The 18,439-nt window shown below is 39.7% G+C and overlaps 1 protein-coding gene across 1 annotated transcript in view; it reads right to left on the minus strand.

Moving 5' to 3' along the window:
- The window catches only part of CORO1C (coronin 1C), a 73,445-nt gene that overhangs the window by 16,947 nt on the left and 38,059 nt on the right, over positions 1–18,439 (minus strand). The window contains exon 3 of the mRNA XM_034638726.1: positions 9,555–9,677. Within this exon, the coding sequence (XP_034494617.1) occupies positions 9,555–9,677 (123 nt within the window). The remainder of the gene's footprint in view (positions 1–9,554; positions 9,678–18,439) is intronic.

The following is an 18,439-nucleotide window of genomic DNA, read 5'->3' on the forward strand; positions in this document are numbered from 1 at the left end:
CATACTCTTGGCCTTACTGTGCTGTTATAATGATTAAATGTGATCATGCACATAAGGGCTTATAAAACACAGATTGGTCAAAAAAAAAAAATGCTTACCATGTTCACGATTGTTTTTCTTGCTGTTTACTATGCCCCCGCATATATTTTTAGATGTTAACACCAGGATTTCTTTCATGAGCCTTACTTCAAATTAATTCAGCCCTGTACCCAAATATTTAATTTACATCCAAGATATTATGTGTGAAAGCTCTAGGACATGCCTAGACCCATCAGCACAAATGAGAACAGCTCTGATTTCTACGCAGGTCTATTAGCTTTTCTCTGTTCCATGTTTGGCTGCTCAAGCCACTACTCTCAAACCAATCAGCTTTTTCAAAAACATGTCAGTGAGTAGAGAGGAAAACAGGAATCAACCATCCTCTGCTGTGCCCAGACTGAGCATCTCAGCACGGCAGGGATAATAACCTCTCTCTCTCCTCCACTTGACTTTTTGCTTTGTTTTGTTTTTTAAATAATACTGTGTATTCCTGAAATTGTCTATTTGGACTAGACATTGCTATGGCAATGTTTTGTTTAAAAAAAACCAAAACAAAACACGTAATCAGTCCCAAGGGCTTCCAGATGAAAAAGCAAATCAATCAGTAAAAACTCATCATGGTTCTGGAAAAAAATAACTTGAAGCACATGTTCAGGAACTAATGTATCCCTGGAATCCTTTTCAACATGTGGAATTCTGAAAATGGAAAAAGGACAGTTTGAGAGAACAGTTCCAATAAGAAAAAAGTGGTGAACGGGGCGCCTGGCTGGTTCAGTCAGGACAGCATGCAACTCTTGATCTCGGGGTTGTGAATTTGAGCCCCACACAGGGTACAGAGATTACTTAAAAATAAAATCTTAAAAAAAAAAAAAAAAGAAAGAAAAAAGTGTTGAAAATTAAGAAACTTGGGTTTTTTTCGAAGAGTCATTCTGAAGTGCAAATCACTGATGCTTCTGTTTCTCAAACACAGTGCAAATTTAAAGCACACACAAAGTGTTTCCAGACACTGCTTCCCTACTTTAATCACCCCCCTTGAACTTGCTACTGGTCTCGGCACTAGAGTTACAGCCATAAAAAGGGCTATTCCCCCGCAAAGGCCGTATTTTTTAAATGCTAAGGAAACCACTTCCAAAGGGAAAATGAAGAAAAGCGAGGATCTTGAGACAGGAATAAGCTTACAGCCGCCGTGGCAGCCGCAGCGCAGCAGAACCCCTACAGAAGCTGCCTGAACGAACCAGGTCACTGAGAACAACATTAGTCTGGGGAAAGTCAAGAACTGAGAGCTCGCTTCTGATGTGCCCAGGTTATAGTACCCGCTGGCAAACGGCTCAATGCAATCTGCACAAAATGGAAATAACATGAAGCCCTGCAGAATGACTGAGGAATTCACTCTCATCACCAACTACAACATCACTTCCATTTTTTTTTTTAAGATTTATTTACTTATTTATTTGACAGAGACAGCCAGAGAGAGAGGGAACACAAGGAGGGGAGAGTGGGAGAGGAAGAAGCAGGCTCATAGCGGAGGAGCCTGATGTGGGGCTCGATCCCGGAACGCCGGGATCACGCCCTGAGCGGAAGGCAGATATTTAACGACTGAGCCACCCAGGCACCCCTACTTCCATTTTTATTTCAAGGCAAAAACTGTATTAGGAAAATCTGTCACAGAAAAAATGATGTGCAAAATAGGGAGTTTACTCTGTTGACTTCTAGTGTAAGACCAATTTGGGAGAATGGAAAAGTATCCATTTGAACTTCATTTGGGACTGGTCAGAACATCTAGCCAGAGACAAATAAGACAAATACTCTGTTTCCAAGATCTTTTCCTCACCCAGATTCTGGAAGAAACAATGACTGCAACCCACTGTTTGAACAGCCATTTCTTTTATTTGTATTTGATTACTCCCTGCAGATAAGGAACAACCGTGAGTCAACACCATCGCTAAGCTTAACTTGGCTGCTCTTTGTATTATTTAAAACACTAATATTTTCTTGGAGCTAGACTTCTCCCAAGTAAAATACTTAGTAGCCACAATCTTTAAAACTATGAGAAAATATTGTTGAAGAAAAGAACTCACAGTATGAAAAGTCTGAAAACCCTAGAAGCAGAGTATAATTTCCGGGAGGAGGATTTATACAATTGCTTTCTGCCAGTATAAGACACTGTTCCAAAAAGTAGTACATTAATGGTAAGCTACAGCAATGTAATTTACTTTTAGACTGCTTAAAGAAGTCACCTGTATGAATGATAAAGAAGATGTAATACGCGTGCGCGTGCACACATACACACACACACACACAGGAATACTATGCAGCCATCAAAAAATGAGATCTTGCCATTTGCAAGGGCGTGGATGGAGCTAGAGGGTATTATGCTAAGTGAAATAAGTCAATCAGAGAAAGACAATTATCATATGATCTCACTGGTATGTGAAATTTGAGAAACAAAGCAGAGGATCACAGGGGAAGAGAGGGAAAAATGAAACAAGACAAAACCAGAGAGGGAGACAAACCATAAGAGACTCTTCATCTCAGGAAACAAACAGGGCTGCTGGAGGGGGGGATGGGGTGGCTGGGTGATGGACACTGGGGAGGGTATGTGTTGTGGTGAGCGTTGTGTATTGTGTAAGACTGATGAATCACAAATCTGTACCCCCAAAACAAATAGTACATTATATGTTAATAATTTAAACAATTAATTTACTTAGAAAATCTTAGTCTACTGTATAGTGCTGTCTGTTCTTATTCGTAACAAGAAATACAGCTAATTTTTTTTCTAAATTAAAAAAAAAAGTCATCTGTAAAAGACGAAGGAATGTACCATTAGCCTAAACCTACAATCAAAAGAACATAACTGTCACTGAATCAATAATTGCAAAATTAACAAATCAATTCTTAAATGCTTAGCACTTAATGGAATTAGAACTATAAGTACAGAAAGTTTTAAAAATAAATTTAGGGGCATCTGGGTGGCACAGCTGTTGAGGGTCCAACTCTTGATTTCAGCTCAGGTTATGATCTCAGGGTTGTGTGATGGAGCACTTGTGACAGGCTAAGATTCTCTTCCTCTGCCCCTCCTCACCACACACCTCCCACCCTGCTCCAGCCCTGCTATGTGCACATGCTCTTTCTTAAAAATAAATTAATAAATAACTCTTAATTTAATTCTTTTACAGTTCATTTGACAAAGTGGTTTCATTGTATTTTTTGACTGAATATTTGCTAAAGATATTCTTACTGCCATGAATCCACTATAGGTATACTGTAAAAAACACTAACTCGTTTTATATTTATACATTCCTTCCTCCTGTTGTTGTTATTATTTTACCTGTAAGGCAACTGAGATTGAGGGCATGTAAGTGCCCTGCACGTGCTCTGAACCCTCCATTTTGGGCCTTCTCCTACTAGAATGAGGCCTTGTTACACTATCTACTATTTGTAGCTCCTGGGTTACTACCAATAGCCTAGGCTTGGGAAGCTACTGAAAGCATCTCTTTTTAAAAAAAAAAAAAAAAAAAAAAAAGGTATTGGGCACCTGGCTGGCTCCAATAGTAAAGCAGGTGGCCCCTGATCTCAGGGTCATGAGTTTGAGTGCCATGGTGGGCATGGAGATTACTAAAAAAATAATAATAATAAAGTAAAAATAAAACTTAAAAATGGTGTTGTGTTTGAAACAGATTGGTCTATCATACAATGTACTTTTACCTTCAGGAGAGCAAAGTGGAAAATGAGGTATTGAGAAGGTAGGGTAAGAGAAAATCAACTATTTCTTTAAAATTTCATTCCAATGCTAAGCTGTAAAAGCTTCTTGTAATTGCCCCAATAATAATAACAAATGATTTTGGGGGATATTAAATGATTAAAATATCAGTGCCTAATACTTAAGGGCTTAAGAAAACAAACTAGGAGGAGGATTTATCTCAAAGCATTATTTAATTTACAGAATGTTCACTTTGGCAATACCAATAAAAGGGAACATCAGAAGATTCTGGAAGGATGGTGGCATCAATGGCAAGCACAGTCCTGGGATCTTCTCAAGTGTCTCCGTAAAAACACAGAACAAACAGGAAACAAAACAAAAACCCAGAACTAGGTGATAACCCTCAAATGCAAGTGGGAGGAGGAAAACCACCAACAGCCACATGACCTGCATATTATGGGTTTGTGTGTGGAAAAACCATGGGGCAGCAATGGGGTGCTTCACAAACCTGAGAGTACTAGGCCAATGTGAGAGAAGCAGTGGAAACTGGGAAGGGTTTTGCCCTCTCCCATAGCAGGAGAGGACAGGGACCTGAAATAGAAAAGTCTGAAGGGGCTGGAGCAATCTAGATCTCAGTTTAGGCCCCATACTGGAGAAGCGAACCAGAAAAGGCTCCTTTCTGAGACAGGACGCACAATGAAGAGAAATTTCAAGGAATGGAATCAAATCTGACAAGGATAGAAATAAGAGGGACAAAAGAATGAGAAAGGCCAAATAAAAGCAGGCCAGGAAATCCCAGAAAGCAAGTCACCACATTTCTGAACACTACCCGAAAAGGACAGAAGGGGGAGCTCTGTGCAGTTAGGTAGGCTATATGAACTGAGACACCTTCGGATCAACTAGAGGCTTATAAAAATAAGAAAAAAAAGCCAAGGCTCCCCAAATTATTATAAGAAACAAAGAGAACAAGGCATAGAATAGTGTCCTATAGACAAGAGAAGAATGCTAAGGTGTGCTCAAAAAGAAAAACAATCACTATTTCAAAACAAAATAAAACCAGAACTTGAAAAACTCAAAAGGTAGCAAAAATTTTCCAAAATTGGAAAAAGAAAAATCACTTTAGAAGTGAAGACTAACCAAGAAAGAACATATTATCAAAAGCATAATAATGCCCTCAAAGAAATAAAAGGTAAAAAGCAGAAAAAAGATTAAAGTTCTGAAGCTACTGTGACAAACACTATGTGTCAATTATACTTCAATTAAAAAAAATGTTTAGGGGCACCCTGGGTGGCTCAGTCAGTTGAGCATCTGCCTTCTGCTTAGGTAATGATCTCAGGGTCCTAGGATCAATCCTTGCACCAGCCTCCCTGCTCGTGGGGTGTTTGCTTCTCTCTGTCACTCTCAAATAAATAAATAAAATCTTTTAAAAATTAAAAAATTTTAATTAAAAAAATAAAATAAAATAAATGAACAAGAAAAAAGCTGGGTGAGAAACTCACCAATATTGAAGACAAGTAAAGAAGACAAGACATATGGATTAACAGGAGTCGTCCCTGAAGAAGAAAACCAAGGCAAGAAAATAGAACAAATACTAAGGACGATAATTGAGAAAACATTCCTGGGAGGGAGAAAAAAGACACCTGAAACCCTGTTACTGAAAGAACATACCACCAACCTAGGAATTCCAAGTCAGAATAACAAAAATATTCTAGCAAGATTACTGCATTCAAAGAAAAAAAAAATCCTATGAACATCTAGGCGAAAAGAACATACGGTTTATAAGGGAAAGAGAACTAGATTATCTGATTTTTTTTTGACAGCAATACTTTATGCCGAAAGAAAATGGAATAATACATTTAGATACCTGAGGAAAAACTGTGAGCCAAGGATTTTATATTCAGAAAAACTCACCTCCAAATCGAGAAAGGTCACAGACGAGCTAATATCTATATAGAACTTAAAAAGTACTGATCCCATAAGCCTTTTCTGTTTGAATCCATTCTTTGCAACCTCTCCTCAGTGCGGGGCCTGTCCCAGAAGGGAGCACTCTCTGGTTGGGTTCTAGGGTACCGGGGTCTAGAATCTACCAGGGAAGGAGCTTCAGAGGATCTAAATGACGAGAGAGAGAGAGAGGTGGACATAGGAACTACAGAGAGCACTAAATATAGTGACTTACAGAACTAAGAAGGAGAGGCTGTTAAATGTAATGGCTATGTCATCTTGGAATTACAGAGTATATCATTTTTAAAGAGGGAGAACAGATAGCATAGATGAAAAAGTTGTGGCTTTTTAAAACTACTGTTAGTAATCATCAGCTGGTGGTCATAACAGTATTTTTGCTCTGTCATATCTATAATATGATAAAGCACATGAGACAGACAGGGCTCTCTAATTCACCCTCTGAGCCCTTGAGAACCCGGATTCTCACTGTGGAAGAAGAGAGATAAAGATGCAACATTCATGGGGCGACTGGGTGGCACGGTGGTTAGGCGTCTGCCTTCGGCTCAGGGCGTGATCCTGGCGTTATGGGATCGAGCCCCACATCAGGCTCCTCTGCTATGAGCCTGCTTCTTCCTCTCCCACTCCCCCTGCTTGTGTTCCCTCTCTCTCTGGCTGTCTCTGTCGCATAAATAAATAAAATCTTCTAAAAAAAAAAAAAAAAGATGCAACATTCAAGAGGTTAGGTTAAAACTAGACAGTCCAGAATTTGAACAGGCAATATTTAGATGAAGTCATGAGGTATTTTATCCTTAACTATATATGTATATTCTTGGGGCGCCTGGGTAGCTCAGTTGTTGGACGTCTGCCTTGGGCTCAGGGCATGATCCCGGCGTTCTGGGATCGAGCCCCACATCGGGCTCCTCCACTGTGAGCCTGCATCTTCCTCTCCCACTCCCCCTGCTTCTGTTCCCTCTCCCGCTGGCTGTCTATCTCTGTCAGGTAAATAAATAAAAAATCTTTAAAAAAAAATATATATATATGTGGGGCGCCTGGGTGGCACAGCGGTTAAGCGTCTGCCTTCGGCTCAGGGCGTGATCCCGGGCGTTATGGGATCGAGCCCCACGTCAGGCTCCTCTGCAATGAGCCTGCTTCTTCCTCTCCCTCTCCCCCTGCTTGTGTTCCCTCTCTCACTGGCTGTCTCTATCTCTGTCGAATAAATAAATAAAATCTTTAAAAAAATATATATATATATGTATATTCTTGCCCCATTTACTGCAAAGTCTTAAAAAAAATGATCACCAAAGGGGTGACTGGGTGGCTCAGTCGGTTAAGCATCTGCCTTCCTCCACTCAGGTCATGATCCCGGAGTCCTAGGATCATGTACCGCATCAGGCTCCCTGTTCAGGCGGAGAGCCTGCTTCTCCCTCTCCCCCTGCCCCTCCTCCTACTCATGCTTTCTCTCGCTCTCACTTTCTCTCTCTCTCTCAAATAAATAAAATCTTTAAAAACAAGTGATCACCATGGTAACAATGAGCATTCCTAGCATCCTGACTGATCTAGAAATTCCATTTTCCATTAAAAGAAGTCAGAGCTTGTGGGAGAAATGGCGGGTATGAAGTGTGGGTGAAGAGATGTCCACGCTGAGCCTGGAACATCTTAACGCACCAAACAGCAGGGAAGCTATCAAGAACAACCAGGGTATGTCAAAAGAACTCAGGAAACCTGAAGAAGTCCCCATTAACAAAGACTGGATGACCTGAGCTTTGAGATAAGAATTGTAATGAATCAAAACCCATGAAATATGTTCAAATTTGCGAGCTCAAAATGAAATGGAAGTGGGGGGGGGACCTAACTGGTCACCCTCTGAGAAAGACAGAGAACCAATTCATTATCTTGAAAACTGGGTAAATAAAAGGAAAGACACTAGCATCTATCCTACTTTCCTATATGAACAGCAACCAAGTAGTACCTAAGAGGGGGCATCATCTTACAATCTTTACCAGCTAAAAACTGAAAACAAAATAACAGAATTTAACAGTTTGTGACCCCTAAGGATTTGCAGGATCTGAGTGGTAAGCATCAATAGCTGCACAAATCAAAAAAAGAACAAAGACCAGACATCTTGGTATCACGGGCCTCTTGATGGAAGAACGTAACACCGGCTATAGTATTGCTGAAAGGATTGAACCTGAATCTGATCACACTTCAGGATCCAGCTACCAATTTGCAGGGAATTTCCGAGGACAGAGGAGCATGCTGAACTGCACCATTAGCATGCAATCGCCAAACACCAGATAGCCGAAAGATGCAGGGCAAAGGTCAGGCTTCTTCATTGTTAAGGACAAGAAAACAATGGAGGAGGAATCTACAGATTACGGAAGACTTAGAAGACATATCAAGTTCTTTAAGGCAGCAATACTAAGCTATAGTGTCTAGAAAGGCATCCTGGGGTGATTAAAACCATGAAGAACAGCAAGGAAGTAAGTATTTGAAGAGTGGGAGTAGTGGTTACTTTGGGAGAGAGGGAGGGCTTAGGACAGGGATGCTGCACAGGGAAGAGAGTCTGAGAAGGCTGGCAAAGTTCTATTTCCTGACCTGCGTGGTGGTTAGAGGGTATTCACTTCACTGAACTTCCTTCCCTGTTTAGCATGTTTTATAATAAAAAAGGTTTTTTTTAGATGAATCAAACCTGCTTCTTCAAGAGAAGTCAAGTTTAAGATTTTGGCATCAGTGGTCTAAATAATGTTCCTTTCCCTTAATAAAATGTGTCTGCAGCCATGAAAACGATCAATTTAGCTAGGCGCACTAAGCGGAACAATTCCTTTTAACAGCAGCATATTTCATTATAATATAACTTGGCTGCCAAAATTATGAGATCACAGGAGGAATTATCCTCAGCCAAAAGTCCATCAGGAAAAACGGGTAAATGTTTAAATGACACAGCTCAGGAATTAATTTGTGTTTACGTAAAACAATTTTAATTAATAAAACTTTCCAAACAATGTTTTTAAGTCTGGCTCGGTCCACAGAAAATGAAGAGGGAAATACCAGTGCAGGTTTCCAAGCTCTGCACCTGACATGCGTGAGACTGCCTACAACTGACAGAGGGAGCCCCTTCACTTATTTCTGCTCTTAGTGCATTATACTCCCCATCTGTACTTATGGTAGCTTTTCAATATATTTTGGGCTAAGATTACGAACTGATCCAAACCAATAATTACATTTTAAGGCTAAGAAGAACGTAATCAAGAATAAGAAGCTTTACATTAAAAAGTATCCCGAAGCCTGGTTTCACACATAATCCACTTTTGGAATCTAAATGAGGCAACATAAAGAACTTACTTTAAGTATCTTTCATGTTGTTTGTGTATCTGCATAAAAAGGACTTTCTTAAGAGGGTCCAACGAGAGAGAACACACATTCTGACGTTAGCCTGGAAATAAGCACTTTACTTATCGCAAAACTTTACTATTTCCCAATATCTGTTACATATCCCACTTTTTATGTATAACTTTTGGCATTTTTTAATGTATTACCTTTCACTATAATATGCCATTCATGATAGCAGGTTTTTTTCTCCTATTGGAGGAGGGAGAGGACTCGTGGATCAATGGCATTCACAGAACGCCACAGAGCAGATGGGACAACCATCAATAAGCAGGTACACACGCACACACATACAAAGGAAGAAGACAGACAACAGAGTACAACATCTCTGATACAAGGGCTTACGAGGCTTATCTACAGATAGGCTTTCGTGTCACTCAATCAGCGTATAATCCAATGGACAATTGAACAGCTGTGACTTCCTCTTTTTGGAAGCAGTACGTGGGGTCTCACTGGTCTGCGTGTATGCCACACCCTGGGAGCTTACCATAACTGTGCAGTCCTCTGAGCCACTGGCAATGACCTGATCGTTATGTGGGCACCAGTCTATGTCGAGCACCGGTCCTGTGTGGCCACATACTGTAGGGTAAGATTTGTCGATTCGACCAGTCTGAAAGAGAGAAACAAATTTGTAAGTAACACCAACACCATAGAGTTTGTGTGTTTTTTCAAACCCATTTTTCTTTTGTTACTTCCACTCCAAACTCTCCAGTGTCTACATACAATGACATTCACATCGGTCAGTGTCAACTAGCAGGAACTGTCAGCTTGCATTTCTAGAAATAGCTACTGGAAGGACACTCCACCAAATTATAAGGATCCAAATTTCTAGAACCACAAAGGTATTATTTAATCAACTGCATTAACAGATATAGCAAACAAAAACACAAAATCTTTTCACCAAAATACAATTTGTAAACTATAGGTGTGTTTTTACTATTAAAAGAAACCATGGTATTATTCAAAATGTTAAATATAACCTTTAATATATTACCTAATACCCTTGAATATAACAAATAACCAGTCTGGAAATGAATGGGATTGCGAGCACACTAAGTTAGGGTAATAAAAACAAAAGCTTTAGCTATTACTCAGGGGCTAAAGAACATACTTTATTTTAATGTCTCAGTCTCTTCACTGTCTTCAATCAACAAAGAGGCAGCCAGATTATCTAAGTAACACCAGCTTGGATCTCAGCCGTTATCTGGTCCACATCTCATTAAGAATACAATTTTCAGTGTTGGCTAAAGAGCCACCACAGTATGCTCACGGTATACATTTGACTCTAACAAGTCAATTTAGCTTATCAAGCCAATTTTGTATAAACCAGAACAAATGCTACTGTTAACAACAGGCATGTAAAAGCTATTCCTTTTTAAACAGGTTAATGCCAGTCCATGCCAAGGTCCTATATGCTCTAAAAGCAGGCGTACAACACAGAACCACTGCCAAGCAGAACTGAACCCGTTGATTGTTGTCGTTATTCTCCTGTGATGCGAGTCCGCAAAACACTGAGGCAAGGCTTCCTGGACATTTTTCAAGATCAAGAAATTCTATGATTTCTCCATTTTGACTCAACTGTGGAAATCTCTAGAGAAGCAGGAAGCTAAACGCAAAGACCACAGTATCCAGTCAGACAGATACGGGTTCAAATCCAGACTCTACTGTTTCAACAGCAAATGGACCTGAGGCAAGTCACATAATCTCTCTGAGCGTCATCTCATCACCTGTGAAATGAGTGACAAGAATACTTATCTCCCAAGATTACTGTAAGGATTAGATAACATAAAGTTTTTTGGCAAACCATAACTTACTATCACAATTATCTCTGTAAGATATGCAAAAAATTTAATTTCAGGTGTACCTCAGAGATATTGCAGGTTCTGGTCCATATCACCGCAATTAAAGTGAATCAAATGAAGTTTTTAACTTCCCAGTGCACATAAAAGTTATAGTTACACCATACTGTAATCTATGAAGCATGTGATAGCATTCTGTCTAAAAAAATACGATGTATAGACCTTAATTAAAAAGTACTTTATTGCTAAAGAATGCTAACCATCATCAACCCATAACAAATAAAATAGTTATGAAATAGTACGAAGTATTCCAAGAATAAACAAAATGTGACAAAGAGACATGAAGTGAGCAAATGTTGTTGGGAGAATGGCATCGACAGACTTGCTCCACAGAGGATTGCCACAGACCTTCAGTTTGTTAAAAAAAAAAAAAAAAACAACAGTATATGGGAAGTGCAGTAAATGAGGTAAGCCTGTATAATGCCTGGAATATAGTAATTACTTAATAAAAAACTACAGTCACTTATTATTAGTTCTATATATAAATATATATTAGTATAATATATTAATTTACTCCATCATTAAGAACTACAAATATGTGTCCTTTATGAATTTTTAGGGGCCAGACACTGTGCTGAGTACTGGAGATACAAAAGTGAACAGGGCAGCTCCGTCCTGGCTGAATGTGGAGTCCAATTAAACCACGAATTCCAGTGCAGCATGAGACATGCTCCAATCAGGAAAGGCACGGGTGGCAGGGACACAGAGGGGGACATTCAACCAGGCCTGTGGGGTCACAGTCTTTGGGAAGGTTTTCTGCTGAGAAAGAAGAACTCTAAACTGAGGTGTGGAGATGGCCCTGTCCATAGACCTAAAGCCTGGGTTTTTCACATACTCATCTCCCCTTGCAAATCTGATCCAACCCTGATAAATTCCAAAAAAGGAATCCTAGAAGAAAATGCCAACTAACACATTATATAGAATGTGGGTGTTTGTTATAAGGAGGCGCCATATGGGTCATTCACAGGCAGCAAAGCACAAGTGGCTGGGAACCAGACTGCCTGGGGCAGGCGTTGTGGCTCTGTCCTTTTCAAGCTCTGAGGCCCTGGCCAAATGACTTCATCTTCCAACCTCACTTCCTCATCTGTAAAACAAGAATGTTACAACTCCTTCCATAAGAGCTGATGTGAGGATTAACTGGAAACAATCAAAGTAAAGGACTTGGTACTTTCCCAGCACCTGAAGGCTCAATAAACGTTACCCCAAATTGAACAACTGCTGGAATCCACTCTATCACATCGCTGATCATGTCTTTCCTTAAAGAAGGAACTGCTACTAAACACCTTAGCCAGGTGGTTTTCCCTGTCCCCCTCCCTGCATCCTCACAGAAACCATGTGAGTAACCAACCCTGAAGCTACTACCTGCCATCCCGTAATACTCTACTGCTCAAGCAGGTGGTAATGGAACTCACAGGTGTCCATTTTATATATTATGATACACAGAATACTAAATTATAAAATGAACATTATATTAAATCCACCAGCTAAAAGACAGCGTGTCTCTGATTAGATTAAAACCAGCTACATGTTTAAAAAATAACAAAGCAACTAAATTAAAAACTAAAAAGGCCACTAAAGAAGGGGAAGGGTATAAAAATATGTACCAGCCAGCTACACTAGAACAAACAAACTTTAAGGTGCGATGCATTATTAAAGATTAACGTCACTACGTAACATTTAAACAATTCACTGGGATGCTACAGGCACTATGAACTTTAACACATCTCACTACATAGATTATAGCAAAGAGAAAACGACAAAGCCATAATCTTAGAAGACATTAACAGAGACTTACTCTCAAGCAAACAGACAAAAATTAGCATGAATATAGAAGACTCTAGCAAGTAACAAGCTTGATTGAATGGATGTATCCAGCCTTGGAGCCAATATTTTAAAATAAACATTTTTTTCAAGCACACATTAAACATTACCTTCTTAAAACAACCAATTAGGATACCACAAAGCAAATCTCACACAAAATACCAAGGAATCAATATCCTGTAGCCCATTTTCGGAGTACAATGCAATTCAATTAAAAATTAATAGAAAAATACATACACCCAAAATCCACAAGGCATCTCAAACATTTTTAAATTTACTAAATTCTTCACACAAAAAATTATAATGGCCAACAGAGAAAGGTTAAAACTGATCAATAAACCCATGACATTTCACAATTTGTGGGACAGAGCTAAACCAGATCTCCTTAATGGAAAATCAGTAGCCTTAAATGTATATATACAGAAAGTCTGAAAATTAAGGAGCTAAGCACGTAATGAGAAGTTAGAACATACACAGAACACACGCAAAGAATGTAAAATTATGAGAAGAAATTGACAAGAAATAAATAATAAGCCAAACTGACACAGTAGGATAGATTAGGAAGAGAGAAAGCACAAACACCAGGAATTTAAAAGGGACATAACTTACAAATATGGTGTAAATTTACATGACATGAAAATAATAGGAATAACATCTGGTAATAAATTTGAAAACACGAGATGGAATAGGCAATCTCCTAGAAAAAAAATATCGTATCAAAACTTTTTCAATAAATAAAAAACCTGAATAGACCCATAACCATAAAAGAACCAGCAACAAAAGTCCACCTATTACCCACCTCCCCATCAATCACGTAACACCAAAAGCCACTAGGCCCAGACGGTTTTACTGGACAGCTTTACCAAACACTCAAGGAAGAGATCATCTCAGACAAAACTTCCCAGAGAACAGAAAAGAGGAGCACCACTTAACTCATTACATAAAGAATGTACCACCCTGACACAAAGGACAATATGAGAAACAGAAATTGAAGCCTATAGGACAAATATTGATGCAAACTTCCCTCAAAAACAACAACTAAACCAAACTTGGCAGTGTGTGTTGTTCTCAAAAAATAGCAGAATGGAAAGACAAGTTGCAGACAGAGAAAATATATATCCAACATCCATACTGGACAAAGTCAATGAGCAACCTAACAGAATAATGGCAAATGGTATGAGCACAGAATTCCCAGGGAAGGAAACCTGAACAGCCTATAGATGTAAGAAAAGATATTGCTCTCAGTGGTAATCAGGGAACTACATATTAAAATGATATGGTAACATTTTACACCTATTAAAATTGGCAACAATTTAGAACCCTAAATACAAGTGTTGCCAAGGTTGTCAGGAAAGAGGAACTCAAAGACACCTGTCACAGGAGATTCTCCTGCTACAATACTTTTTGAGAGCAATCTGCAAACAGGTGGAGGTGAAGATGCCCAGCCCTGACCAATGCCACCACTGGGTGGTCTGTAGGAGAGAGAGGTTGCCATATTTTACACAGGAAGGATATTAACTGCAACATCGTTGGGAATAGTGAAAAAAGCAGAAGCAATTTAACTGTCCTTGGTATGGAAATAAATATCACTTATGTAAAAGTATAACATATAAAATAATAACCTATCTATAGACAGATACACATATAATAAAAGTACACATCCCAACTTTGAGGAAATGGTTACCTCTGGTGAAGGAGAAGAGGAGGAAAGAGGAATGGTATTTTAGCTACATCTGTTATGCTTTCTTGTTTTTCAAAAACAGGAGGTATGAAACAAACAAGGCAAAATATTAAACATCTGTTTAATCTTGTGGGTAAGTACATAAGTGTCCCATTATTTTGTTTCCTATTTTTAAAAAAATAATTAAAATATAATAAAGTTGAGAAACACACCAATGTACTGTTACTAACTTTACATCAAAACTCTTCACTCCCAAGGAAAAAATGTTTTTCTATCTGAAATGTTTTATCTCAGGGTCTTTGCATCTTTACACTCATCCCAGCAAACCACGTCTGGCATCTCTGATGGCAAAGTATAGTCACTAAGCTCTGAACTTCCAAGGACACAAAATAATTTTTTCCAATCTGGGTTAAGAAGAGCTTTTGCTCAGATATACAACAATTTTGGAGGCAATCTGGAAGTACTAATACAAGTTGTTCTTAATTCTGAGAAGCTTACTAAATGGCTTTCTTTTTAAGGTGAAAATTATACGATCCTGGCTTAAATATACTGGCCAGTGTTGTTCAGTTAAGTCAGACATTTAAGAACAGTAGTAAGCCTAGCTGCCATTCTCAGCTTAGTGCTGACAACGCCATAGCATCAAAGTACTAAAGAGCCCAACATCTTCATAGGAACTTGAATGTCATTTAAAGAGCAACTGCCGGGGCGCCTGGGTGGCTCAGCCGTTAAGGGGTCTACCTTTGGCTCAGGTCATGATCCCAGGTCCTGGGACGAAGCCCCGCATCAGGCTCCCTGCTTGGCAGGGAGTCTGCTTCTCCCTCTCCCACTCCCCTTGCTTGTGTTCCCTCCGTCACTCTCTCTGTCAAATAAATAAAATCTTAAAAAATAATAATTATAATAATAATGATAAAGAGCAACTGCCACCAATTGCCCTCCTTCCTATCAAAACCAAGTATAATAAAAATAGCTAACACTTGGGGCGCCTGGGTGGCACAGTTGGTTAAGCATCCGACTCTTGGTTTAGGCTCAGGTTAGTGTGGTGAGATCAAGCCCCGAGTCAGGCTCGGTGCTCAGTGTGGAATCTGCTTGTCCCTCTCCCTTGGCTCCAACATCCCCCCTGCTGCTTGCGTGCTCTCTCTCTCCCTAAAATAAACAAGCAAACAAACAAATTTTTTTAAAAAGTAGCTAACACCTTCAGAATGCTTATATTTCATGCCAGGAACTGTATGAAGACCTTTAGATCTTCATTCTCACAAAGTTGCTTTATGATATAGCAACTGTATTATCCCATCTTCTAAATAAAGAAATGGAGTGAAGAAGCAGAGATCTAAAACATCATTGACCATCCAGCCTTACTAGATTTCCGTAGAGAAAGAAAATTCCCACTAGGCCACGGGTTGTGAAAAAGGCATGAAAGTAACGTTAAAATTACTGGCAGCTGGTCATCAGAAACAGAGTTAATAAAAAATGATATCCTGCCAACAGCTGTTTCCTCTGGTTGTAACATCACCACAGATCCTTACAATAAATAAAACTTTGGAAAGTAGCATCATATTGCAGCAGAACAAAAAGGGAATTGACTAAATGTCTGATAGTGAAAAAGGAACAAAAAAGGGAAGAAGTACAAGAAGAACTAGCATTTTAAATATGCACTGACTGTTTTACGTACAGGACGCTCACCACACACAATCCTGGATCAGCTATCTCGATTTCAAGGGCTTACACCCCTGAATATCTTCTTAGCCATAACAAAATCAATCAAAAGGAAAGTACAACATATTTTACCCAATGAGTATGCGTTATTCAAAGGGCAGAGCTGGGCAATTATGAACTGCTGAGAGCACGAGTACATGAAAACTGGAGGAAACCATACAATACTGGCCTTATATGGTAAATATGTGGACACATCATTTCCGAGAAACATTTTGCACGAGGATCTAATGAAAATGCATTTCTCGTTCATACCCATGACACATCCTCATTCATCATGCAGTGAACAGGCCGAGGAATCCATGTCTAATTGCTGGCTTGTGAAGGACCACTCAGAAGAGACATCCACTGCCAGTCATGGGGGAACACAGCTCACCTGCACCTCTAAGCAGCAAATGTAAGTGAATGCTGAGGCTGGAAAAAAGAGTTACAAGAATTTAATGCCAGCCTTTTTTTTTTTTTTAACTAAATGGTAATTTATTTTAAGTACTATCAATCAGTTTTCCAAGGCTCACATATAGAGTAATTTCATTTACTAACTAATCAGGTCACTGTCTCATTAAGGATGTGTCACACCTCAGCTTCATCATCTAGAATATCACTCCTTTTCTAGCATGCAATTGAAAGTTTAGCTGAGAATAGTCTGCCACCATTTAGACTCCCTGCCGTAAGTAATGTTTAAAAATTTATCAATTACTTACTAGTCTCAGCCACTTGTCACAAGAGAGCTCTTATTGTACCTCTCTAGCTAAAACTCCAAGTGGTGGGAATTGCCAGCAAGTCAACTCAAGTGGCAAAATGACCATGGTTACCACGGCACTGGCCCCGTGCCTAGCTCATAAACTTGTGGCACTGGCTTATGGACTGTCATTATCTAAAAGATCCAGTGGCCTGCCCAGGGCCAAGCAACATGAGCCCCAGGGAAAATTCAGCCTCCAGAGTGTGTGTACTGCTGGCACAGGGGAGAGGTGTGACAGCACAATTTCCATGTGGCTGGCCTGAGCTAAGGCTGATGGCTTTAACATGCTCCAGTCAGTAACCCTCATGGTGGCAGAAAACCACCTAGACACTAGCACTACCATTTACTTTGGGTTTGGGGAGAGTTCTCAAAAATTTCAAAGCAGCCACAAAACTCAACAGAGCTCCTGGAAACTGATGCTTCAACTAAACCCAGAGTTAGGCAATGATTTCCTCCAATAGGCATTTTTGGGTAGGGGAAAGTAAAAATCAAATTTTAAGCACTGGTAAATACATTACGTCACTGCTCTAAGAAGGAATGTTTGTGATTTTAAATAACCTTGCAAACGCATTGCTCCTGAGGCATACAAAGTTCAGTGTAACTCTTATGACATTTCTGGTTGTTAAAGACATTTCCCATCAATTTCGATGGGAAACCATAACTTCTCCCACTTACAACTCACAGCGTGTCTATTTATTTCTCACACCTCATGTCAAAAAGGAATCCACACTTAGGAAGTACACTCGTCCTACATGCCAAGGGCAGTACTGTGCAATCAAAAAACTCTAAATACACACAAACAAAAGTGTACAGGAGTCAGTTTCTATAAAGGAGCTCCACTCTGCGATGTGTTTTTAAAGGAGCTGATGGTATATCACAAGAGGAATCCGCACACATTTTCACCCTCCTGAACTCTCAAAATTCAACATTGGGAAGCTTGCCCATTCATGACCCTCTGCATATATAAAAGATCATTCAGAATGACTGTTTATTAATGTAACAACAACTCCTAACATGATAACTGTTTCCGATCCACACATTAGTTTGCTCAATATCAGGCTGAAGATACTACCAAACTGGAGCCACGGGAGCCCCTAGGGGGTACTTCAAAATGTACCATTTTGTTAAAGCCACACAGCATTTTTCCCAGCAGGCTCACTCTTTCTCACAATAACATAGGTTTCCAAAAAGTTAATAAACTTCCATGGTGTTAAAAAGTGACACATGTTAATTTTATCAGTCAAATCAAGGATTCCCCTTTAAGATGCTCCACGTATCCCTCATACGACGTCTTTCTAGCTGACATCCCGGGGTTTAGTCATGCAGACCCAGACTGTTCCAGGGTGCCGGCTTCTGAGAACAGTCCACACTGTCCCCCTCCTCTAGTCCTGCATGGCCGCTCCCAGCGCATTTCCAAATTCTGACCTGCAGTCATCTGATCCAGCCGCTTTATATTCTGTGCTTATTATCCAGACTGACTTCACCACCCCGGGATATAAATGCCTAAGAAGCCCCTCCCTATCCTGACTCAAGGAACAAGAGACAAAGATTTTCCAAACTGT

This window comes from Ailuropoda melanoleuca, chromosome 12 (genome assembly GCF_002007445.2).
Source record: "Ailuropoda melanoleuca isolate Jingjing chromosome 12, ASM200744v2, whole genome shotgun sequence".
NCBI classification, from domain to species: Eukaryota; Metazoa; Chordata; class Mammalia; order Carnivora; family Ursidae; genus Ailuropoda; species Ailuropoda melanoleuca.